The sequence below is a fragment of the Hypanus sabinus genome, chromosome 12 (assembly GCF_030144855.1).
Source record: "Hypanus sabinus isolate sHypSab1 chromosome 12, sHypSab1.hap1, whole genome shotgun sequence".
Lineage (NCBI taxonomy): Eukaryota > Metazoa > Chordata > Chondrichthyes > Myliobatiformes > Dasyatidae > Hypanus > Hypanus sabinus.
The window spans coordinates 16,940,829-16,967,452 of record NC_082717.1 but is presented as its reverse complement, the minus strand read 5'-3'; the positions used below and the strand labels follow the sequence as shown (position 1 = coordinate 16,967,452).

The following is a 26,624-nucleotide window of genomic DNA, read 5'->3' as shown; positions in this document are numbered from 1 at the left end:
AATAAATACAGAGACATGTGAAAAACACCAGAAAGATGCCAAGATGATAGTGCAAATTTAAAGTAGTGTGAAAAAAAAATCACTGAAGTGATAATGGCCGAAAGCCAAGAGAATGTGGTTAAGAGTTTGAGGACATGGCAATTCCAGCAGGTATTCCCAGTATTCCAACATTGTATTCCCGACAAGGGCTGTGAAAGAGGTGATTTGTTCAGGGGTCAATGTGGGAGAATCGGTTCTTAAATCTGGATGTCTGAGCTTTCAAGCTCCTGTATTTTATTGCCTTAAAGGCTCCTGTATCTTGTTTGCTTCAAGGACAAACAGAAATCAAAGTCGGAAGCACACCTCAGTCACAGCAAATGTCTCAATATTCTTGCTTGGGGCTATCCCAGAGGTAAAACCTAGCAATAAAGTTTGTCATGTATTTGGGAGACAGTTGTACACTGAAATATTTTGCGAGAATGCTAAAAAAATTATTCCTATTACACCAAACAACCAATATGCCAACAGCTATAAATTGTACTTCAGAAATCTGCCAGCACTGACTTTGGAAATTTTTTGACTTAAACCCAATAAAAACCCTAGAACGTGAGAGGTTGCAACCAAAGGTTTGATATAGTTGGTTATATTTGATATAGACTGATGGTCTATATAACTTCCAAAATCCTGAGTCTCCATAAAACCATAAGTCTCGAACATTTCGCTCAGTCTGGAAGGTAACTAAGGGAATTCCACTATTTAAGAAAGGATGGTGGGAGAAAACATAGAACTACAGACCCAATTCAGTGGATATCAAAAGTAAGGAAAATGCTAGAATACCTGGAGGAAGTGGGTGGGGGTGGGGGAGTGGGTACAAGAAAGTTATAAAATATTACCCGAGTTATAGGGTAAGGTTGAACAGGTTAGGACTTTATTCCCTGGAGCACAAGTGAATGAGTGGAAAATTCAAGAAGTTCAAAGGAAATTTATTGTCAAAGTATGCATATATTACCTTAGATTCATTTTCTTGCAGGCATTTATAGGAAAAAATACTAAAACATAATCACATAAAGACTGACAAACAACCATTGTGCAAAAGAAGACAAATTGTGCAAATACAGGTGCCCCCCCCTTTAGAAAGGTAGAGCGTTCCTATGAAACCTTTCTTAAGCCAAATTGACGTAAAGTGAAGAGCCATTAATTTATATGGGAAAAATTTTCGTAAGAGCGAAAATCCTCTTTGTAATGCGAAAACAGATTACTAATGTAGGTCTTTTGTAAAAGCAAAGTGGTGTAAAGCAAACATTCATAAAGCAGGGGACACCTGTATAGGGGAGATCTTATAGAGGTATAAAAACTTATGAAGGGAAATGATAGGGTGAATGTATGTAGATGAAGGAAAGGCAGTAGATTTTGTCTACATGGACTTTAGTAAAGCATTTGACAAGGTCCCGCAGGGGAGGCTAGTCAAGAAGGTTCAGTCGCTCAGCATTCAGGATGAGGTAGTAAATTGGATTAGATATTGTCTTTGTGGGAGAAGCCAGAGAGTGGTAGTAGAGGGTTGCCTCTCTGACTGGAGGCCTGTGACTAGTGGTGTGCCGCAGGGATCAGTGCTGGGTCCATTGTTGCTTGTCATCTACAACAATGGTCTGGATGATAATGTACTAAACTGGCTCAACAAATACGTGAACGACACCAAGGTTGGGAGTGAAGTGGACAGTGATGAACACAATCTAAAACTGCAGTGGGGTCTGAACCAGCTGGAAAATGGGCTGAGAAAGGGCAGATGGAATGAAGTGCAGACAAGTGTGAGGTGTTGCACTTCAATTGGACCACCCAGTGTAGGTCTTACACAAGGAACAGCAGGGCACGAAGGAGTGTGGTAGAACAAAGGGATCTGTAAATGCAGGTCCATGATTCCTTGAACATGGTGTCACAGGTAAATAGAGTCATAAAGAGAACTTTTGGTACGTTGGCCTTCATATATCAACATACTAAGTACAGGAGATGGGATGTTATGTTCAGGATGGGTAAGACATTGTTGAGACCAGATTTGGAGTATTATGTGCAGGTCTGGTCACCTACCTACAGAAAAGATATCAATATGATTGAAAGAGTGCTGACAAAATTTACAAGGACGTTACCAGGACTTGACAAACTGAAGTATAAGGAAAAGTTGAATAGTTTAGGACTTTATTCCCTAGAGCATAAGAGAATGAGTGGAGATTTGACAGAGATATACAAAATTATGAGGGGTAGATAGGGTAAACACAAGCAGGCTTTTTCCACTGAGTTTGGGTGGGACTAGAACTGGAGGTCATGGGTTCAAGGTGAAACATTTAAGCAGAACATGAGGAGGAGCTTCTTCACTTAAAGGGTGGTGACTCTGTGGAAAGAGTGCCAGTGGAAGTGGAGGATGAGAGTTTGATTTGAACGTTTAAGAAAAAAATTGGATAGGTACATAGATGGGAGGGGTATAGGGGATTATGATCCTGGTGCAGACTGGACTAGGCATATTAATAGTTTAGCATGGACTAGGTGAGCTGAAAGGCCTGTTTCTGTGCTGTGGTGTTGTATGACTCCATGACTCTTCTACCAGTGTCAGCTGAGGTCGGCTTGATAGACAGGAAACAGAGTAGGACTGTACAGTATGCATCATTTTGGATTGGAAGCCTGAGACTAATGGAGGTGTCACAGCAACTTTCAATAGGGCTCCAGCTGTTTCTTATAAGTACCAACGATTTGGATGAGAGGCTAAGTCTAGTATCATTATCCATCTTAGTATAGAAAGCTGTTCAGCTGTCTGATAGCCTTCAGAGAGATATCCAGTGGGCAAGTGAATGGGCAAAGATCTGGTAAATAAAACATATAAATTGGAAAATATGAGATGAAGCAGGGAAAGATTGAAATGCATTCATGTTTGGAAGGATCTGTGTGCCTTTGGTATTTGAATCACTGATAATTAATGTTCAGATGTGTCAAGCAGTATTACAATGGAATTGAAATACTGGAGTGAAGCTATTTCACTGAAATTATGCAAGACCCTTGTGAAGTTGCTTTGGCATAGGTAAAGGTTTGACCTTCCTAGGAAGAATATACTTGTGCTTGCAATATAAAGAGTTCAATAAAGATTCATGATTTCTGCAACGAGTATGTTTGTCACTTGAGGGTTGTTGGATTAGGGTGTGGAATTGTTATTTTCCTTACATCTTTCCTGTAGTTCAATTTTCTTTTGCTTGTTTTGTATAATCACCTATATAACTGTAATTGTTCAGTGAATTTTCCAGTAAATGTGGTATAGCTGCTTCTGTATTTTACTAGAAACTTCTTAATTTTTCTGTAGCAGGTGTCATGGCACTTGAATTTGTCTATTTTATACTCTAATTCTTGTCACTGGTATGTTTTTTTTAGTTCAAGCTAGTTTGTGTAGAAGTCAACTATCATTTCTTTGTTCTCTTGGCTCTTTGTTTGTTTTTCTTGTAACAGTTAATAAAAAGGCCAGAAGCAAAAATTTTTATGCCTTAATCTTGATTTCTGATGAATATCGAGAACGCTAAAACATCAGCATCCAACGGGGAGGTGAAGCAGACTGAGCCTACAGTTTGGACTCTGGGAGAATGAACATACAGAATTCTTAGAACTATGGGACACCATCTCAGGAAGAGAGGTCGACCACTCAGGGCAGAGCGGCGAAGAAACTTCTTCACCTATAACCATATAACAACTACAGCACGGAAACAGGCCATCTCGGCCCTTCTAGTCCATGCCGAATGCTTACTCTCACCTAGTCCCACTGGCCCGCACTCGGCCCATAACCCTCCATTCCTTTCCTGTTCATATACCTATCCAATTTTACTTTAAATGACAATACCGAACCTGCCTCTACCACTTCTACTGGAAGCTCGTTCCACACAGCTACCACTCTCTGAGTAAAGAAACTCCCCCTCGTGTTACCCTTAAACTTTTGCCCCCTAACTCTCAACTCATGTCCTCTTGTCTGAATCTCCCCTAATCTCAATGGAAAATGCCTATCCACGTCAACTCTATCTATCCCCCTCATAATTTTAAATACCTCTATCAAGACCCCCCCTCAACCTTCTACGCTCCAAAGAATAAAAACCTAACTGTTCAACCTTTCCCTGTAACTTAGGTGCTGAAACTGTAAGTGGCACAACTTTGGAACTGGGGGGTGAGAGGGCTTAGTAACTGAGTACACTTAAGACAGAGATCAAAATACTTTTTGGATATTAAAAGAACCAAGGGAAATGGGGTTACCACATGGGGTGACACAAAATTAAAAGTTAAGCCTTGATCTTTGACCTTTGATCCTTGATAGGAGCCTTAGGTTCCACATCACCAGGTTCAGGAACACCTATTACCTTACAACCATCAGGCTCCTAAACTAAACTAGGTAACTTCACTCACCCCAACACTGAACTGATTCCTCAACCCATTGACTCGCTTTCAAGGATTCTACAACTCAAGTCCTTAATATTATTTATTACTTATGTTTCTGTCGTTATTATTTTGTTTTTCTTTTTGTGTTCATACAGTTTGTTGTCTTTTGCACATTGATTGTCCATGCTTGTGAGTAGTTTTTCATTGATTCTATTGTGTTTCTTTGAACTTATGGTGAATAGCTGCAAGAAGATTAATCTCAAGGTATTATATGGTGACATATATGTACGCTGATATTAAATTTACTTTGTACTTCGATTGGGTGGACCAGATGTGAGGTCTGAACAGACCGTTCCTGCTTCAATCTCTTATGTCCTTTTGTTCCAGAAGCATTGTCCAAAGAGCTTCCACGACAGGCCGAGTGCTACTGATTGAGGATCAACCGGAAGGTGCATCTCTGCTTGAGAGAACATGCAGCAGCTTTGCAGGGTGGAGTAATAGATATTAAGGTCAGTGCTAATAAGTTCAGGGTTAGTTAAGGAAGAGGGCAATAATTGTGATAGGAAACCAGTTCCCTTTAGAGGAAACTGTCGATTTAGAGGATTTCCAAATTACTGATGCTAGGCAGAAAGGCCAATGCCTCTGCTGTCGTTGGTTAGTTATTGTGGTGAACTATGTGCCTGTCTGGACACGCCCCCTTCTGACTGCTCCTGTGGCTCCTCTCACAGGCCCCTGTATAAAGGCGATTCAGGTCTAATCCTCTGCCTCATTCTCCAGGATGTAATATGATGGTCACTCACTGCTGGTTCCTTCTTCAGTCAATAAAAGCTGATATCTCGCCTTACGTCTCAGAGTGAGTTACTGATGGTGCATCAATTTTATTGACTGAAAGTTTTAAAACATGGAAACCGTTTTACGTCCGGAAAGGTTGGATTTGGACCCTCAAGACCCTGAAGCAGCTCTCGCTTTTGAACACTGGCTCGCATGCTTCCAATCATACTTGGCGGAGCTTCGTGCGACTGACCCTGCCGTTATGTACAGAATTCTCCTCTCGAGGGTCACCCCAAAAGTTTATTCCCTTATCCGGGACCTGCCGACCTACGAAGGGGCACTGGACGCCCTCAAAAGACAGTACCTGCGGCCGGTGAACACCGTCTACGCAAGACGTCATTTAGCTACCCGGCGACAGCGGCCTGGAGAATCGAGCGCCGAGTTTCTCCAAGCACTACAGACACTCGTCCGAGCTTGTGACTGCAAGACGCTCACGGCAGAACAACATGTGGAGCTGCTAGTGCGAGACGCCTTTGTGACGGGACTGAGGTCAGTGTACATGCGCCAGCGACTGCTGGAAAATGCCAACCTTACCTTACGCTCGGCGATCGAGACGGCCAACGCTCTGGAAGCTGCGCTGCACTACACCGACGCTGTCCAGTCGCGCGATTCCCCGCCAGTTCCGTGGACGCCTCAGACCCCGCCACCGCCGGCTCCCACGAGTGAAATCGCCACAGCCAGTCGCGATTCCACGAGCTCCCCGAACCCGACCACAGCGGCAGCCCGTCAGAAGCCCGTGCTTTGTTATTTTTGTGGCCACAAAAAGCACCCTCATAAACGCTGCCCAGCGCAAGAAACGACCTGCTCCAGCTGTGGAAAGCTGGGCCATTTCGCCAAGGTCTGTAAGTCTAAACTGTGAGCGGCGTGCAGCGCTGCGGGTGAGACGTGGGGGCCGCCATCTTGCATGCCCGGATGTGGGCGGCCATCTTTGTCGGCGTCAGCATGCCCCGCCCCCGACCCTCCGATGCTGACCGGGTACCCCAACGGCTCATCTCTGGCCACTGTAACTCTCGACCAAAGCGCCCCACACCAGCTTGCAAGGTCCATGATGGACATCCGGGTGGAGGGGCACAGGACTAGATGCCTGTTTGACACGGGCAGCACTAAGAGTTTCATTCACCAGGACACAGTGCAACGCTGCGGACTCGCAACACGGCCAGTTAGTCAGAAGATCCATTTGGTTTCTGGGTCGCATTCCGCAGACATCCGGGTGGATTGTGTAGCGATTTTGGTGGTGCAAGGCACAGAATATCGGAACTTTGCGCTACTGGTCATGCCTAATCTGTGCGCACCTGTGCTATTGTGGCTGGACTTCCAGAGCCATCTCGAAAGTGTGACTATGGTATATGACGGGCCCCTCCCACCACTCACTGTCCGGAATCCTCAGTTCTGTGGGCCTTCATCACTACTGACCACACACACACAGCGACACACACATCCCATCCAATACGACAGCTGTGCTACCGACACCACTTGCAGTCTCTCCACTCTCAAGGTCCCTCCCCCGCCGCTGTTTGCCAACCTGACCCCAACTGTAAACCGGTGGCGACTAAATGCAGGAGGTACATTGCGGGGGACAGGGCCTTCATTCAGTCAGAGGTGCAGTGGCTACTCAGGGAGGGGATCATTGAGCCAAACACAAGCCCTTGGAGGGCCCAGGTGGTCGGATGGTGGCCCCACCCCCCCCTCACGAACTCCTATTCTCTTTTCCCAGGAAGTCTGTCACTGGGACCGCTCTACCAGTTTGGCTGATGTCCCCAGGGCCAGTGCTGCTCCGGAAACATGTGAGGAGCGATAAATACTCCCCGCTGGTCGAGAGGGTTCACCTTCTGCATGCGAACCCCCAGTATGCTTACGTGGTCTTACCTGATGGGCAGGAGGACACGGTCTCCATCTGCGACCTGGCGCCCGCAGGTGCAGCAGACCACTACCCTGAACACTCTCCGGTAACTATGAACCCTGTACCCGAGGTGACACCGCGCTCACCAGGCCCTACATGGACTCCTCATGACACATATATACCAGGTGCCTCACACATGCATGAGCTGAAACCAGCACAACCTCCGTCTCCTGTGCAATCTCCAATGTTGCTGGCATCGGTGCAATCACAGTCGGTGCTACGTAGATCGCAGCGACAGATTCGACCACCTGATAGACTTGACCTGTAAGAAACTTCGCCACATGGGGACTCTTTCAAACAAAGGGGGGGTGAATGTGGTGAACTATGTGCCTGTCTGGACACGCCCCCTTCTGACTGCTCCTGTGGCTCCTCTCACAGGCCCCTGTATAAAGGCGATTCAGGTCTAATCCTCTGCCTCATTCTCCAGGATGTAATATGATGGTCACTCACTGCTGGTTCCTTCTTCAGTCAATAAAAGCCGATATCTCGCCTTACGTCTCAGAGTGAGTTATTGATGGTGCATCAGTTATATAGAAGGCAGCCCGCAAAAAAATGTATGCATCCTTAACCCTAGCCTGTGCAGACTTCGCTCCTCCATACAAAATGCTGGAGGAACTCAGCAGGCCAGGCAGCATCTAGGGAAAAGAGTATAGTCCACGTTTTGGGCTGAGACCCTTCACGAGTCCTGCTGAAGGGTCTCAGCCTGAAATGTTGACTCTACTCTTTGCCATTTGTGTGTGTTGCTTGAATTTCCAGCGTCTGCAGGTTTTCTCTTGTTTGTCATTGCTCCTCTATCATCACCAAGTTATCTCTTGCTCAGTAACCCTGAAATCCAGGAAAGATATTGACTGGCCACTTACTGATGTACGTTGCTTTATCCGTCACCATGTACTTGTTGCGATTAACGCTGGAAAATAGGACCTCATCCCCTTCGGAAGGTGGAACTACAAAATATTTCTGAAAGAGATGAGCACAGAACAAAACCTTAAAATAGCGAGCAAACCAAGCAAATTTTTTCATACCTCTGCAGCTAAGGGAAAAAATGAAGATAGTACGCCCTTGTGTAAAGACACTTGGGCATTTGATGAGACATGTCCTTGCTAAAATAAAATGGAATTCTGTAAGGCAAAATCATATTAGCTTGCAGTGGGATTGTTTTGAGAACCAATGCACAGCAATGTTTTGAGAATACCATAGGAGTACAAGTCTGCAACCGTAACAGTGGAAAATGGTGAAAAACATGTTTGTATGGGGAAGGACAGATCATTGTGCTACTGCAGGTACCAAATGTATGGGAATGCTTGGGAAAGTACGAGTGTAAGGTGATTGAAGGGTATAAAGAGAGGCACTTTGTTTGTGCAGGCGAGAGTTTTGTCTTAGGCTAACTGATGACCAGAGCTAGTGTTAAGATGATAGGGATAAGTACACCAAGAGAGTAAGAGTATGTCCAATCAACAGACAATAGGTGCAGGAGTAGGCCATTTGGCCCTTTGAGCCAGCACCGCCATTCAATGTGATCACGGCTGATCATCCATAATCAGTACCCTGTTCCTGCCTTCTCCCCATATCCCTTGACTCCGCTATCTTTTAAGAGTTCAATCTAACTCTTTCTTGAAAGCATCCAGAGAATTGGCCTCCACTGCCTTCTCAGGCAGAGCATTTCATAGATCCACAACTCTCTGGGTGAAAAAAGTTATCCCTCAACTCTGTTCTAAATGGCCTACCCCTTATTCTTAAACTGTGGCCTTTGGTTCAGGACTCCTCCAACATCAGGAACATTTTTCCTGCCTCTAGTGTCTCCAATCCTTTAATAATCTTATATGTTTCAATCAGATCCCCTCTCATCCTTCAATCAGTTAGAGAGAGGAAGAAAAGGCTGCAAGAAAGTTTGTTGCCATTCTGCAGTCCAGGTTGATCTGTGGATGATAAGTATTATTTTGATTTCTGTACTGCTACTGCTGTAAACATTTGTTTTTCTTTCTGTATTGCATTTGTGCTTGTCTTAATAAAGTGTTTTCTTGTGATTTAACATGTGTGCAATGTTTGTGAAAGTATGTGCAAATGTACTGACCTGAATCAGAAAAGAACTCACAACAAATTTTAAAATATTTCTGTTACACAATTGGTGTAGTCTGCAGGATTCAGTATAATGGGAATTATGATTTGCAAACAACAGGACATACCTGAGGATGAGACTGAGATTAAGGTACTCTCATGAATGGACTGCACCTATGGCTTTGTGGCAGTGGCCAACATATTGTCTGCGTGTTGCTATCTCATGTGTTGGAGGGCGCTGACGGACCTGGGTTTGCTGGACGAGGATGATGAACTCAAAGGAATGTCCAGCAGCAAACTTTAGATGAGGATGAGAAGATATTAAATCAAGGGCATATAAACTCAATTGACAATGGGGAAAACAAGTGCCAGAGTTTTGAAGTCAAAGGAGGAGATGGAATGCATTAAAAATAACGAAGGCAGTAACCCCCAGCTAACTTGCAGGGAGATGTTTGCCTCTGTTAGAGGCAGGAGGGATAAAATAAGAATTGATGGTATGGTCACAGAGCCATGTGTGCCTCATGGGAACATCACTGTGATAATAAGGTTTAGTCCAGTGCCCCTCGCTTGGAAGAGAAATCCATCATCTTGGCTGAAATGGAGAGACTGATAGACTTCAGGGCATGAATTTTGATCCAGAATGGAATGGCCAAAATTCCCCCAAACTCTCACAGAGGGGCAAGGTCAAATTCCACGAGCAGCCAAAATCATGAAATCATGAAGCCTCTCCATTGGGAGCTGTGTCCTTCGTGATGGGGAGGCGAGAACCAGCAAAGGGTTAATGTTTTGTTGGACACGGGTGCCAGCCACGGAATATTTATTGGGTTATTTTTTCATGCCCTTTACGAAAAGAATAATATTCTAAGAATTGCTGCATTATAGTAGATGGTACAGCAAATAATTCACACAAATGCTCATTATTTGCTTCAATAAACCCCTCACCTGCCATGCAATCAGTAAAGTTTATAAATGATTCTGTAGAATGCATAATTAAATAGAAAAATTATTTTACTTTGTCATTAGGAAAAATTAAGTAATAAAAATAATAGGATGCTTAAAATTTCACATCTCCTTCACATAAGCTACTCAGATGAAGTTCAAGCCTATTCCAAAAGACCATAAGACCATAATATATAGGAGCAGAACTAGGCCATTTGGCCCATCGAGTCTGTTCTGCCATTTTATCATAGCTGATATATTTTCCAGCTCAGCCCCAATCTCTTGTCTTCTCCCCATATCCCTTCAGGGTCTGACTAATCAAGATTCTATCGACCTCTGCCTTAAATATACCCAATGACTTGGCCTCTACAGCTGCATGTGGCAACAAATTCTACAAATTCACCACTCTCTGGCTAAAGAAATTCCTCCTCATCTCCATTCTAAAAGGACACCCCTGTGTCCTCTGGCCTTAGACTCCTCCATCATAAGAAACATCCTCTCTACATCCAATCTTTCAAGGCCTTCAAACATACAATAAGTTTTAGTGAATACAGGCCCAGAGCCATCAAACAATCCTCATACGTTAAGCCTTTCAATCCCAGAATCATTTATATGAACCTCTTTTCAAACATCTCCAATGCCAGCACATCCTTTTTCAGATAAGGGGCCCACAACTGCTTAGAATACTCCAAACAAGGCCTCACCAATGCTTTATTAAGTCTCAACATTACATCCTTACTTTTATATTCTAGTCCTCTCGAAATGAATGCTAACATTGGATTTGCCTTCCTCATCACTGACTCAACTTGCAAATTAACCTTTCAGGAATACTGTACAAGGACTCCCAAGGCCCCTTGCACATCTCATTTTTGAATTTTCTCTCCATTTCAAAACATCTATGCCTTTATTTCTTAATCCAAAGTGCATGACCATACACTTACTGACACTACATTCCATCTGCCACTTCTTTGACCATTTTCCTAATCTGTCTAAGTCCTTCTGTAGCCTCTCTCTTTCCTCAAAACTACCTACATCTTCACCTAACTTCATATCGTCTTCAAACTTGGCCACAAAGCCACTAATTCAATCATTCAAATCATTGACATACAATGTAAGAAGAATCAGTCCCAATACAGATACCCATGGAACACCACTAGTCACTGGCAAACAAACAAAGGCTCACTTTATTCCCACTCTTTGCTTCCTGCCACTCAGCCAATGCTCTATCCATGCTAGTATCTTTTCTGTTAAACCATGGGCTTATAACTTGTTAAGCAGTCTCATGGGTGACACCAGGTAAAAATCAAACTGAAAATCCAAGTACACAGCATCAACCAATTCTCCTTTGTCTATCCTGCTTGGTATTTCTTCAAAGAATTCCAACAGATTTGTCAGGCAAGATTTTCCCTTGAAGAAACTATGCTGGCTTTGGCCTATTTTATCACGAGCCTCCAAGTACCCCTCAACCACACCCTTAACAATCAACTCCATCTTCCCAACCACTGAGGTCAGACTAACTGGCCTATAATTTCCTTTCTTCAGGAGTGGAGTGACATTTACAAATTTCCAGTCCTATGGAACCATGCCAGAATCTATTGATTCTTATAGAATCATTACTAATTACTCCATAATTTCTCAAGCCACCTCTTTCAGAACCCTGGGGTGTAGACTGTTTGGTCTACCTTCAGACCTTTCAGTTTTCCAAACACGTTCTTCCCTAGTAATGGCAACTTCGTTCACTTCTGTCCCGAGGCTCTCAAACTTCCAGCATACTGCTATGTGCTCTACAGTATAGACTGATGCAAACTACTTATTCAGTTCACCCGCCATTTTCTTGCTCCCCCATTACTACCTCTCCAGCATCTTTCTCCAGTGGGTCAATATTTACTCCCATCTCTCTTTTACACTTCTGAAGAAACTTTTTATATCTGCTTTAATATTGTTGGCTCGCTTACCTTTGTATTACATCTTTTGACATTTTTGGTTGCCTTCTGTTGGTTTTTAAAATTTGCCAATCCTTGAACTTCCCAATAATTTTTGCTCTATTATTTGGCCTCTCTTTTATATTGGCTTTGACTTCTCTTGTCAGCCACAGTTGTATCATCCTGCCTTTAGAATACTTCTTCTTCTTTGAGAGATATGTATCCATCGCCTTCCAAATTACTCCCAGAACACCAGCCATTGATACTCCACCACCATTCCTGATAGTTTTCCCTTCCAATCAATTTTGGCCAGTTCTTCCCTCATATCTCTAATTCCCATTACCCCACTGTAATACTGATACATCTAACTTTAGCTTCTCCTGCTCAAATTGCAGGGTGAATTCTATCATACTATGATCACTGTTGCTTGGGAGTTCCTTTACCCAACGGTCTCCAATGAATTCCAGTTATTTGCCTACACCCAGTCCAGAATAGCAGATCCCCTTGTGGGCTCAACAACAAGCTGCTCTAAAAAGTGGCATCATAAAAACCCAGCAACAACCCAATTTTACCAATCTACCCGCACATCTCACACACAGAACAAAACATTGCCCCGGAGCCATTCTCACTGCACTAACTGCCCAAACAGACAATGAATGAAGAATAAAGAATCTCACCAAATACTTACCTTGCCCAAGCTTGATGGCCAAAGCCATTCCAACACTGACCCACTCACACAATGGCCACTCTGCTTGCCCCTGCCTTATTTTTATTCACCCTTTCTAATAAATCCCACTCACTGATTGGGCGCATTCCAACTCAAAAAAACTGCCTTAAATATTTTCACAATTCCTCTTTAGATTAGAGGTTTATCCTTTTTTTGTACTACAAACCCTTTAAGATTATTTTTTCAGTTAAGTTTTACGATGTTTTTTTATGTGAAATCCATTATAGTTTAGGTAGTAGGCATTACACTTTTTTTATATATTTACAGCTCTGTGGTAACAAAAGCTGTGATTAACTTTTCTTTATATTGTAGTGGTTGGCTTGGAGTTTTGTAGTGGGAGGGTGGTGAAGATACTAGCTTTATCTGATTTCATTTTGGGTGCTTTTTCTGTATTGTTATGAATTGTATATTAGACACGTTCAGTTAGCACTGTGTAAAGCTACACTTTGATGGTGTTTTTTTCTGTTGTAGTGTAGAAACATAAAAAAATTAATTTAAAAAACTGCCATGAAGCGCTGACTTTTTTTCATCTTCAGCTGCGGAACTAAATGAAATCACCACTTCTTCTCAAGCTGTCATGGTCCCGATTGTTAATTCCCCATTTTCTCCTAATTCCCTTTGATGAATGCACACCTGGTTTTCATCAAGACCTGAAGCATAAGAACCCGGCTTTGCACCCACTAGTTGCCAGATTGTTGGTTTTGCCAGTGTGGTAATTAATGCTTCCCAGCCACTTAGGATTGTCTGTCCTAAGTTTTGCTTCAGTACCAAGGTTTACCTGTGAAACCCAGTCTCTCCATGTCAAGATCGCACCTCTCCTGCCTTCCTGCTTTCCCTCCTGTTTGCTGTTCAATGCTCATGCCTGCGCCTGCATCCTAACTAAAACTCCGTGCCAGTGTCCTGCGCTTGGGTTCACCTCGTTCGTTGCAACAGAACGATCTGGCCACTATGGACGCAGTGGATATGAATACTCTTCAACAAGCCCTTACCAGCCAGGGTTCCCTACTGGGTCTGCATGACCAACTCCTCCGGGAGGTCATGGAGAACCTCCATTCCCTGTCTGCTGACATAACGAAGATCAGTGACCAGTTGGACCGATCCACTCATTTTACCTCATCCATTCCTGGAACCCGGTCTAACCAGCCCGAACAGCCTGCAGCGGCAACCCCTTACGTGTCAACAACACCTCTGCGAGAGCGCCTCACGTACCTGAACCGGAGCACTACGCTGGGGATTTGGGGAAGTGCTGGGCCTTCTTTCTTCAGTGCTCCTTGGTTTTCGAACAGCAGCTGTCCACGTACTCCACGGACAAGTCAAAGATTGCTTATATCATGGGGTTGTTGCGGGGAAGTGCCTTAGCGTGGGCCACAGCTGCTTGGGATAACCATCTGGATATCTGCTCTTCTTTTGCCACCTTTATCGCGGAAATGAGAAAGACCTTTGACCACCCCGTCAGTGGTAAATACGCCACCAAGCCTGTACTCACTCTCTACCAGGGCTCACGTAGTGTTGCTGAATATTTCGTGGAGTTCCAGACGTTAGTGGCCAACTCGGGGTGGAACGATGAGGCACTCCAAGGGGTATTTCAGAATGGTCTCAGTGACATGGTGAAAGACGGGTTGGCAGCAAGAGACGACACCGACAGCCTGGATTCCTTGATCTCCCTAGCCACCAGGTTGGACAAACGTCTCCGAGATTGCCACAGAGAAAGAACTGGGCGTCCACCAACTTTAGGCACTCGTAACTGTTTCCCGCCAGAACAAGCCTCTCTCCTCCTCCTGCTCCTAGAGTAGCTCCCAGCCCGGCCTTTTCCACCTCCCTGGGAGAGGAACCCATGCAGCTGGGAAAGAACTGCCTTTCCCCCACAGAAAGACTCTGGAGATTGAGAGCGGGTAAGTGTCTATATTGTGTCCAGTCCGGCCACTTCCGTGCTACCTGTCCCCTTCGGTAAAAAGGGAAGGCACTAGTAGAAAGAGGGACTGTGGTGAGCCAGACCACATTCCCTTCCATCCCCCAAACCTGGATGCAGATTCAAGCTACTATGCATTACAACCAACTGTCCCTGCCTCCGTTAGTAATAGTGCACTCCAGTGCTGAGGGAAATCTTTTGGATGAAAACTTAGCTTTCTGGGCCGGAATTCCTCGGGAGCCATTGAGTGCCCCCCAGGAAGCCCGGGCACTGGACAGTAGACTACTGGCCCGAGTCACTCACTGCACACCACCCGTCACTCCTCTCCAGGAACCATCGGGAACAGGTATGATTCAATTTAATTCCCTCTCTTCAAGCTCCGATAGTTCTTGGGTACCCCTGGCTAAGCCGCCATAATCCCCACATTGACTGGTCCACCGGGAAGATAAGTCAGTTTGTTCCGTCACTCCACCTGTCTACAATCAGCCCTTTCCCCAGTGGAGGTCACCGTGACCTTGTCCACATCTTATCCAAGGTTCCAGTAGAGTATCACGATCTGGGAGAAGTGTTTAGCAAACAAGGGGCTCGTTCCCTGCCTCCACATCACCCTTACGATTAAGCAATTGACCTTCTCCCCGGAGCCCCTCTACCCACCAGTCGGCTGTATAATCTGTCCCAACCAGAAAGGGAAGCAATGGAGGCTTACCTCTCTCATGGTGGGCATTATCCGACCCTCATCTTCCCCTGTAGGCGCAGGTTTCTTCTTTGTGGGGAAGAAAGACGGCTCACTGAGCCCCTGCATTGACTACCATGGCCTGAATAGCATCACCATAAAGAATAAGTATCCACTGCCCCTTATCAGCTCTGCCTTAGAGCCCCTTCACGGAGCCACCATTTTCTCTAAGTTGGACCTGCAGAATGCCTATCACCTGGTCAGGATAAGAGAGAGAGATGAGTGGAAAACAACTTTTAACACCTCCCTCGGTCATTTCAAATATCTGGTCATACAATTCAGTCTCACCAATGCCCCCGCCGTCTTCCAAGCCCTGGTAAACGACGTCCTTAGGGACTTAATTAACTGTTTCATTTTTGTTTACTTGGACGACATCTTAATCTTCTCCCGCAGTCTTCAGGAACACACCCACCATGTCCGTCAGGTTCTTCAGAGGCTTTTGGACAACAAGCTATTCATTAAGGCAGAGAAGTGCAAGTTCCATGCCCATTCTGTCAGTTTCCTGGGGTACATCATTGAGAGCAGGCGAGGGCAGATCCTGAAAATATCCGGGTGGTGGCGGAGTGGCCAAAACCCATGACATTCAAGCAACAGCAATTTCTGGGGTTCACAAACCTCTATCGTCACTTTATCAGGGATTACAGCCAGGTGGCAGCGCCCCTTACTCAACTCACCTCTCCTGCGACCCCTTGTCACTGGACCCCCGAAATAGACGCAGCCTACTCGGAGCTGAAGAGGCGTTTCACCTCCGCTCCCATCCTGGTCTAACCTGGCCCCTCTCGTCAATTCATTGTGGAAGTCAACACCTCAGACCCTGGGGTGGGAGTGGTCCTCTCCCAACACCCTGGCCCAGACCAAAAGGTCCATCCCTGTGCTTTCTTCTCTCGCTGTTTATCCCCTGCCAAATGGAACGACGACATGGGGCACTGGGAGTTACTGGCCATCAAACTGGCTTTGGAGGAGTGTAGGCACTGGCTGGAGGGAACCGAACATCGATTCATTGTCTGGACAGACCACAAGAACCTTGCATACATCCAAAGCACCAAACAGGCCTGAATTCCCGCCAAGTCTGTTGGGCATTACTTTTTTGGCCATTTCAGATTCACACTCACCTATCGTCCTGGTTCCAAGAACAGGAAGCCTGATGCTCTCTCTGGTCAAAACATCTCCGAGGAGGGTCTTCCCAACCCTAAGACCATCCTGTGTGGTGGCTGCCCTCACCTGGGAGATCGAATCCATAGTCAAAGAGGCCCAATGGACTCAACCTGATCCAGGCAATGGACCTCCCAATTGCCACTTCGTGCCTGACTTCGTTTGGTCTCAGGTTCTCCAGTGGGAGCATAGTTCTCATTTCACCTGCCATCCCGGAATTGATCGGACTCTGTCCCTTCTGAAGAAATATTTCTGGTGACCGTCCATGGATGCTGACATTCATTCCTTCGTCTCTGCCTGTTTTGTATGTGCCCGTGGAAAAGCCTCCCACCGATCACCTGCTGGGTTGCTTCGTCCCCTACCTGTCCCTAGCCGCCCTTGGTCTCACATTGCGCTGAATTTCGTTATCGGACTACCCCCTTCACATGGGAACACTGCCACACTCACCGTGGTGGACCGCTTCTCCAAGCTGTGCACTTCGTAGCCCTTCCCAAACTCTCCACAGCCCGTGAAACAGCTGACCTCTTTGTTCATCATGTCTTCCACCTTCATGGAATTCCCTTTGACATTGTTTCTGACCAGGGCCCCCAATTCATCTCTCAAGTCTGGAGATCCTTTAGTGAAGCCCTTGGACCCTCAGTAAGTCTGTCTTCCAGCTTCCAACCGCAGACTAACGGTCAAACAGAACGAGCAAACCAGGATTTGGAAGCAGCACTGCGCTGCATAACCACCAACAACCCGTCATCCTGGAGCACCCCTCTCACCTGGGCGGAGTAGGCCCATAACTCCCTGGTCAGCACCACCACCAAAAAGTCTCCCTTCGAATGTTCCCTCAGTTACCAAACCGCTCTGTTTCCTGCACATGGAGATGATGTTGCTGTGCCTTCTGTTCAGGCCCATCTCCGCCAGTGTCACAAGATCTGGAAGGATGCGCGCGCAGCCCTGCTCCGCTCAGCCAACCGCAACCAGAGGATTGCTGATCGCCATCGAATTCCTGCACCAAATTATCAGTCTGGGCAGAAGGTTTGGCTCTCTTCAAAAGACATCCCCCTCAAGAATGAACCCAAGAAACTTGCCCCTCACTACCTGGGACCATTTGAGATTGAGTGTATCATCAACCCCTTGGTGGTCAGACTCAAACTGCCAGGTCCATGCACATTTATCCCATGTTCCATGTCTCCCAATTGAAACCTGTGTCTGTCAGCCCTTTGTGCCCATCTGCTGAACCTCCTCCACCCGCCCAGATCATTGACAACTACCCAGCGGACACTGTCCGGCAAATACTGGATGTGCGCCGCTGAGGCAGGGGTCTCCAGAACCTGGTCGATTGGGATGGATACGGCCCTGAGGAGTGCACCTGGATTCCCCACTCCTTCATCCTGGACCCTTCCCTCATCCGAGATATCCATCTAGATAATCCGGACAAGCCTGGTGGTTCACCTGGAGGCTCCCATTGGTGGGGGGGGGGGGGTTTACTGTCACGGTCCCAACCATTAATTCCCCATTTACTCACTCCTAATTCCCTTTGATTGTGCCATGGTTCTGTCCATTAATTCCCCATTTCCTCCTAATTCCCTTTGATTGTGCCATGGTTCTGTCCATTAATTCCCCATTTCCTCCTAATTCCCTTTGATTGTGCCATGGTTCTGTCCATTAATTCCCCATTTCCTCCTAATTCCCTTTGATGATGGCACATCTGGTTCTCATCAAGACCTACAGCATAAGGAACCCGGCTTTGCACCCACTAGTTGCCAGATCATTCGTTTTGCCAGAGTGGTAATTAACGCTTCCTGGCCTCTTAGGACTGTGTGTCCTAAGTTTTGCTTCAGTACCGAGATTTATCTGTGAAACTCAGTCTCTCCATATCAAGGTCAGTTTTCTAAGTTCTACTCCAGTTCCGAGGTTTACCTGTGAAACCCAGTCTCTCCATGTCAAGATAAGATCCCACCTGTCTCCTGCCTTCCTGCTCTCCCTCTTGTTTGCTGTTCCAACGCTCACGTCCGCATCTGCATCCTAACTAAATCTCCGTGCCGGTGTTCTGCACTTGGGTTCGCCTCATTCGTTGCAACACAAGCTTCTGCTCACTGATTGAGTGCAGTCAAACTCCCTAAAGCTTTAATACTATTATCTTCTACAAACTGCATGACAACCATGCCAATAACTGGATCTTCCACAAAGATTCTGCTGTTTTTCCACCATATCACCCCAAGCAAAATTTGGGAGAGATTGACTCATAGAGAAGAATCTTACTTAGAAACATAGAAAACCTACAGCACAATACAGGCCCTTCGGCCCACAAAGTTGTGCCAAACATGTCCCTACCTCAGAAATTACTAGGCTTACCTATAGCCCTCTACTTTACTAAGCTCCATGTACCTGTCTAAAAGCCTCTTAAAAGAGGCTAATGTATCCGTCATCACCACCATTGCCGGCAGCCCATTCCACGCACTCACAACTCTCTGCGTAAAAAAACTTACCCCTGACATCTCCTCTGTACCCACTCCCCAGCACATTGAAACTGTGTCCTCTTGTGGCAACCATTTTAGCCCTGGGAAAAAGCCTCTGACCATCCACACAATCAATGCCTCTCATCATCGTATACACCTCTATCAGGTCACCTCTCATCCTCCTTCGCTCCAAGGAGAAAAGGCCGAGTTCACTCAACCTGTTTTCATAAGCCATGCTTCCCAATCCAAGCAACATCCTTGTAAATCTCCTCTGCACCCTTTCTATGGCTTCCACATCCTTCCTTTAGTGAGGCGACCAGAATTGAGCACAGTACTCCAAGTGGGGTCTGACCAGGGCCCTACATAGCTGCAACATTACCTCTCAGCTCCTAAATTCAATTCCATGATTGATGAAGGCCAATACACCATATGCCTTCTTAACCACAGAGTCAACCTGTGCAGCTGCTTTGAGCATCCTATGGACTCAGACCCCAAGATCCCTCTGATCCTCCACACTGCCAAGAGTCATACCATTAATACTATTTTCTGCCATCACATTTGACCTCCCAAAATGAACCACTTCACACTTATCCAGGTTGAACTCCATCTGGCACTTTTCAGCCCAATTTTGCATCCTTTCATTGTCCCGCTGTAACCTTTGACATCCTTCACACTATCCACAACACACCCAACCTTTGTGTCATCAGCAAACTTACGAACCCATCCCTCCACTTCCTCATCCAGGTCATTTATAAAAATCACGAAGAGTAAGGGTCCCAGAACAGATCCCTGTGGCGCCCCACTGGTGACCGACCTCCGCACAGAATATGACCCGTCTACAACCACTCTTTGCCTTCTGTGGGCAAGCCAGTTCTGGATCCACAAAGCAATGTCCACTTGGATCCCATGCTTCTGCTAAATTTCCAACTCCCTGTAAATTCTCTTGTTGCCATGAGTCACATTGCACCTGTATTTTATTCTGAACTTATTTTGAATTTATTTCAACTTTTCAGTGAAGGTGGGAGGAGCACTTTTGTTTAAAATTATCTTTCAGCCTTTTGTTGAATAGAGACACAAGGGCATCCAGGGTGCATGCCAGAATCAAATGTGAGTGATTTGTATCTGCAATCACCTAGAATGTTACAATGAAAACGAAGATTTAGAGGATGCAATCATCAACAGTATTGTATGAAGGCAGTCCGTTATATGCATTAGGCTTCCACACTGATTTTTTTTTCATTTACAATCAAAAGAATATGACTTGGATGAATTTTTCCATCGATAACTATTAGGAACCAACACACAGTTTTAGAGTACTGCAATTGTATTGGTAGTGGTCTAATTAGTCCCATATTTCATTTAAATACATAATTTTTTACTCGTTGTCTTTTTCATACCTTTTAAATGGCTTCCGTGAAACTTCAGCTAAATGGGACAAAATGTACGGAACCCTAATAACCACTGTATATAAAACAAACAACACAAATAAAAATGTAGGTAGCCTAAGTTGTATATAATTATATATATTTCACAAACAACAGAGCACTTTTACTTGTGGACCATCACAGTCCTCAGAGAAATTTTCTTCCAATCATCCATTATTCTTCTATAGCCAAGTCAACTATAGCATATTACAGCACCAGTGATGGGAAGATCAGAGTTCAGCTCCTGCGGATGTCTGTAAGGAGTTTGTATGCTCCCTCTGTGACAATGTGGGTTTCCTCTGGGTGTTCTGGTTTCCTCCCACATTCCAAAGATGTACAGGTTACGGCTACTAAGTTATGTGGATGCCAGAAGCCTGGCACCACTTGTGGGCTGTGCCAGTACATCCATGGGCTATTAGGCCATAAGACTATAAGATATTGGAGCAAAATTAGGCTATTTGGCCCATCAAGTCTCCTCTACCATTTCATCATGGCTCATCTAATTTTCCTCTCAGCCCCAATCTCCTGCCTTCTCTCTGTATCCATTCGTGCCCTGACCAATCAAGAATCTATCAATCTCTGGCTTAAATATACATAAAGATCTGGCCTCCACAGCTGTCTGGGTCAAAGATTCCTCATCTTTATTCTAAAAGGACACCCCTCTATTCTGAGGCTCTGTCCTCTGGTCTTGGACTCTCCTACCACAGGAAACATCCTCTCCATATCCACTCTTTTAAGGCCTTTCGCCATTTGATAGGTTTCAATGAGATCACTCCTCATTCTTCTGAATTCAAGTGAATACAGGCCCAGAACCATCAAATGCGCTTCAAATGACAAGACATTCAATCCTGGAATCATTTTCATGAACCTCCTTTGAACCCTCTCCAGTTTCAGCACATCCTTTCTAATGGGACCAACACTGCTCAAACTACTCCAAGTGAGGCCTCACCAGTGCTTTATAAAGTTCCAACATTACATCCTTGCTTTTATATTCTCATCCTCTTGAAATGAATGCTGAGATTGCAATTGCCTTTCTCACCACTGACTCAACCTGAAAATTATTCTTTAGGTAATTCTGCACAAGGACTCCCAAGTTCCGTTGCGACTCAGCTTTTTGAATTTTCTTTCCATTTAGAAAATAGTCAACCCTTTCATTTCTTCTACCAAAGTGCATTACCTTACACTCCCCAACACTATGTTCCATCTGCCATTTCTTTGTCCATTCTCTAAGTCCTTCTGTAGCCTCTGTACTTCCTCAAAACTATTTGCCCCTCCACCTATCTTCATATCATCTGCAGTAAAGCCAGCCCATTTCATTATCAAATCATCAACATATAACATAAAAAGAATTGGTCCCAACACAGACCTCTGTGGAACATTACTAATCATTAGCAGCCAACCAAAGGCTTGCTTTATTCCCACCACTCCCCAATCTCACTATCATCCATGCATTTTTCCTTGGTGAATACTGATGTAAAATACTCATTAGGGTCCTCACCCACTTACTCTGGCTCAACACATTCATGCACCTACATCCATAAAAAAATTTCCTGAGGACTCTCTTTGAAAAAAACATTTCACGATCCCTTTCAGTCTACCTAATTCCTTGTTTAAATCCTTTCCAGCTTCCTTTTCATTACTCCAGGTCAATGTCTGATTTCAGCCTCCTAAACCATATATGTGTTTTTTTTGTATTTTTGACTGAACTTAGAATATCTTTTGTCATCCAAGGTTTCTGAACTTTGCCATCTTAATTTGCAGGGACATGCTGATTCTGAACTCTAGCCAGTTGGCCTCTAAAAGACTCATGCAATGATTCATTAATGTTTACAGCACTGGAAAAGGCCCAAGGCCTAACTTGTCTGTAACCTAGAAGGCCCTTCCAAAGCTAGTCCAATTTGCCGGTATCTGGCCCACATTCCTCTCCACCTTTCCTGTCCAATGGCCTTTAAGTGTTGAGCCTGTACCTGCCCCTACCACTTTCCAAATATCCACCACCCTCAGGTCCCCTTTAAACCTTTCTCCTCTTACCTTCCCTGACCCTTGGGAAAAAAATGTGACCATTTACATTATCTAGTGCATCATGTTTTTTTTATTTTCTATCCTATTTATCTATCTATTTATTCAGATACAGCAGGAAATAGGACCTTCGAGCTCTTAGAGCCAGGCCGCCCAGCAATTCACTGATTTTAATCCAAGCCTAATCTTGGGACAATTTACAATGACCGATGACAGGCACGTCTTTGGACAGTGGGAGGAAACAGGAGAATCTGGAGGAAACCCACATGGCCACGGGGAGAAGATACAACCTCCTTACAGGCAGCGGCAGGAATTGAAACCGAGCTGCTGGTACTGTAAAGTGTTGTACTAACCATTACGTAATTGTGTCGCCCCACCTCTATATAGTCCTGATGTAGGGTCTCAGTCTGAAACATCAACTGTTTATTTCCCTCTATAGATGCTGCCTGACCTGCTGAGTTCCTCCAGCATTTTGTGTGTGTTGCTCCAGAATTCCATTATCTTCAGAATCTCTTATGTCTACGGTCAACCTTCAGCTTGCTTTGCTCCAAAGAAAACAGCCTCAGCCTCTAGAACTAAGTTAGTCAATATAACAGATGTGAACATCAACACAACAGTTCTGCTGGTTTCACAACTTTCCATGATCTCTGCTCCTTTAGCTCCAGCTGGCTATTGAGAGGCCTGTTGTATGATCCCAACCACCATGACTGCAGTTCTCCTATTCCTGAGTTCAACTCACATGACCTCGCTGGATGAGTCCTCCAAGTTGGCATCCTGCTGAAATCAAGGAATTTTGTAAGTTTAGTACACTAAGCGTACATGACGTGTTCGTTCATTATGTGCCATGTCATAATACACAAGTGATCATGGTCTTGTCATGACCACAATTGTTCTTGGCAAATTTTTCTACAGAAGTGGTTTGACATTGCCTTCTTCTGGGCAGTGTCTTTATAAGATGGGTGACCCCAGCCATCATCAATACTCAGCAGAGACTGCCTGCCTGGCGTCAGTGGTCACATAACCCGGACTTGTGATATGCACCAGCTGCTCATACGATCATCCACCAGCTGCTGCTATGGCTTTATGTGACCCTAATCGGGGACTAAGCAAGTGCTACACCTTGCGCTAGGGTGACTTGCAGGCGAGCAGAGGGAAGGAATGCCTTACACCTCCTTGGGAAGAGATGCATCTCTGCCACAGCTTGGGTGGCGGGGTGTAGACAGAACTCTACATGACTATTAGGTTCATTTAGCATCCTGATCAGGGATGAATTTCACCTCAAAAATCTCTTTCAGATGAAAATTTAAAAAAAATTGGATAGCGGCAGGTCTAATGCTGTTTCAAAGTCTAATTAGCCACCATCAAAACCTGAATGTCAAGAAATAAAAGTTAATCAGTAAATCTGCATACTTGGCATAGGAGCAGACTTAATACTCATTCTGTGCTGTGTTGCTTAATTAAGGGCCACAGAGGGTGAAACAGAATGAATGCATTTTCTACATTTAGTACAGACAGATTGTTCAATTGATAAAGGGGATAATTTGAAGCAGTCTTAAGTAACACGATTTCATAATATTTTAGCAAGGGAGCTTCTGAATTTAGACTTTAAAGCCAGTGCTGTAATTTTGGAGTATAGTCATGGCTGGTTAAGTTGGGAAAGACAATGGACGAGTTGTACCCTACAATTTTTTTTTACACGCAATGAAATCTTGATCAGTTAATTTACTTTCCGTTCAATGTCGTCTTTAGGTCAGCACTCTTTTACTGTTTTTAGATAACACCACAGGTATCCTTTATATGCATTTGAGAGGACAGAGCAGACTTTGGCTTAAAGCCTCATAAAAATGGCACCTCCAACTGCGTAGCACTCAGTAACACAGTGCATAGGCAGGATTATGAGCTCAAGGCTTCAGACTCAACCTTTATTTTGCAGTCTCCTGTCTCAAAGTAACGATCAAAGGGTGAGATTTTGAGTTATTTTTTATGCAGTTTTAATGAGATCATATGAATCTTCCCATTTCAGAATTACGATCAAAAGAAAATATTACATTTTCCTCTTGTAATAATTTTTTTGGAAAGGTTTTAGACAAGGAGAACATGACACCATTAATGATCAGAGTGAGTTAAAGACATCAATTGCTCCTCAATTAAACTCTTAAATACACCAGCAGATTTACAGTAGAGAGTTCGCAGGTTTGCTGCCCTGGCAAACAACCATTTTTTAAACTCACATTTCCAATATAATTTAATGCAGTTTTATGAGGCCTATGTTTACAACTTTATGGAGGTAATCAATTAATAACCAGTGGTAACATGACAGTAACACATTAGGAAGCTTTTAAGATAGAAATAATTCCCTTTCTAAATTAAGTTAGCTGTGGCAGTTTTATGCAGTCACCTGGGGGTGGCTTGGTCGTGGGGGAGGGTGTGTGCACATTTCTTCTGCCTAGGGACAACAATATGGGAGAATTGGACAGAGACAGTGTTGACTTGTCCAACTGCAGATTACGTATATTTCTCTGGAACTAGAATCAGCACAAGTCGTTTGAAGCATGGCATATTGCAAGTGAAGCATGCCTGCGGAGAGGTGGGGGAGACAGATGACTTGGAGTCACTGTTGCTTTCCAAGTAAGCTTACTCCTCAATTGCCCGTGAACTGAGCATCTTGTTAGCCCATTGTCAATGAATCACACTGATGGGCCTGAAATCCACTGGAAGCCACACTAGAGACCGATAGCAGATTTCCTTCTTCACACTTCGTGAACCTAATGGTTCTGATGACCCAAGCGGAAAATCTCTGGCTGCCGGCTGAAATCTTCAGGCAGCTGGATATTTGTCCAGGAGAGGAAATCCGAGTTACCATATGAAGTCAATTGCCGAAGCTAGTTAGTATGTCATTGTGACATTATGCAAAGTCCATGAGTGACTTTGCTATTTTTCTATGCAGAATTTATCTGTTGATTTGGTACATTTCTGGATACTTAGAATATATAACTGTACCACACAGGAAAAGGCCATTCGGCCCACAATGCCAAATTAAACTAATCCCTTCTGCATGTGATTCATATCCCTCCATTTCATGCATATCAAGAACATAATGCAGAAAGGTGCCAGGAAAGGGCTAGTAACATTATAAAGGATCCCACCCACCCTGCTCAAGGCCTGCTTCTCACACTCCCATCAAGGAGGAGGCTACGTAGCATCTACGCCAGGACCACCAGACTCAAAAGCCATTACTTTCCCCAAGCAGTAAGGCTGATCGACACCCACTAACTCACCCTTCCACACCCCCAACCACCCCTCTTACCTTAATGCCATGCCCTATAGAATTTAATTGTACATCTTTTATGACTCTCCATTACTGAAAACAGACCATCCATAATCCATTGAAGAGTTTAGGCCCTCCATGGTTATTGCGTCCTTGTTTTCTATGCGATATGCAAGCCAGTACACAAGATAGGGCAGTACAATAAGGGGAACAAGCTGTTACCCATGTGGCAGGCTCCCCCTCTCCACATAGCTGATGAACCCAAAGGAACGGCAGAGACTGATACAGTTTGGTACTAGCAGCATCACAGGAGTTGCCAGTCAGCATTGAACTCAACACCAGTCTACTTTAGGGACTCTAGCTCCAGATTTTCCCTTTGTGGTTTACTCCCAAACCCTTCCCCACGTGGTAACGACAAGGCAGTGATGGTTTGAGATCAGTTTTCCTTCTCCTAGATGAGCTGCCAAACGTGGCTGATGAGTCCCATCTGCCCGAAGTGACTGATTTTAAGGCACCAGGAACCCACCTTTGCCCCTTCTCCTGTCAGTAGAAATGGTTCCACCAAGCTTAGCCACATGTGAAGGCCAGGAGCTGGACTTGCTTGTCAGAGGCTATTAGAGATATACGCCTTTGGGAACATTGAATAGGTAGTGAGAGCTTGTCCCTACTACCTCTCACAGGTATGGCAACCTGAAGGAACCCATTGAAGAGCAGAACTCCTGTATCATGTTTACCTTGTATTAACTCTGTCACATGCTCTTAATCTTATCTCCACTCCTTTAGAAGAGGTTTGTCATAGTATGTGATCCCTTTGTGGTCAGATGAGTCCATACCACTTTTTTGCTGACTCATGGACCATAAAGACTCCATTAACTAGATCCATTCAGTGCATTTGGTCTTGCAGTCCAGATATCACATCTCCAC

At 44.8% G+C, this 26,624-nt stretch overlaps 1 protein-coding gene across 1 annotated transcript in view; it reads right to left on the bottom strand.

Annotated features, from left to right (window-relative positions):
- The window catches only part of LOC132402451 (inactive phospholipase D5-like), a 172,018-nt gene that overhangs the window by 27,378 nt on the left and 118,016 nt on the right, over positions 1-26,624 (bottom strand). Inside the window, exon 9 of the mRNA XM_059985301.1 lies at positions 7,966-8,062. Within this exon, the coding sequence (XP_059841284.1) occupies positions 7,966-8,062 (97 nt within the window). The remainder of the gene's footprint in view (positions 1-7,965; positions 8,063-26,624) is intronic.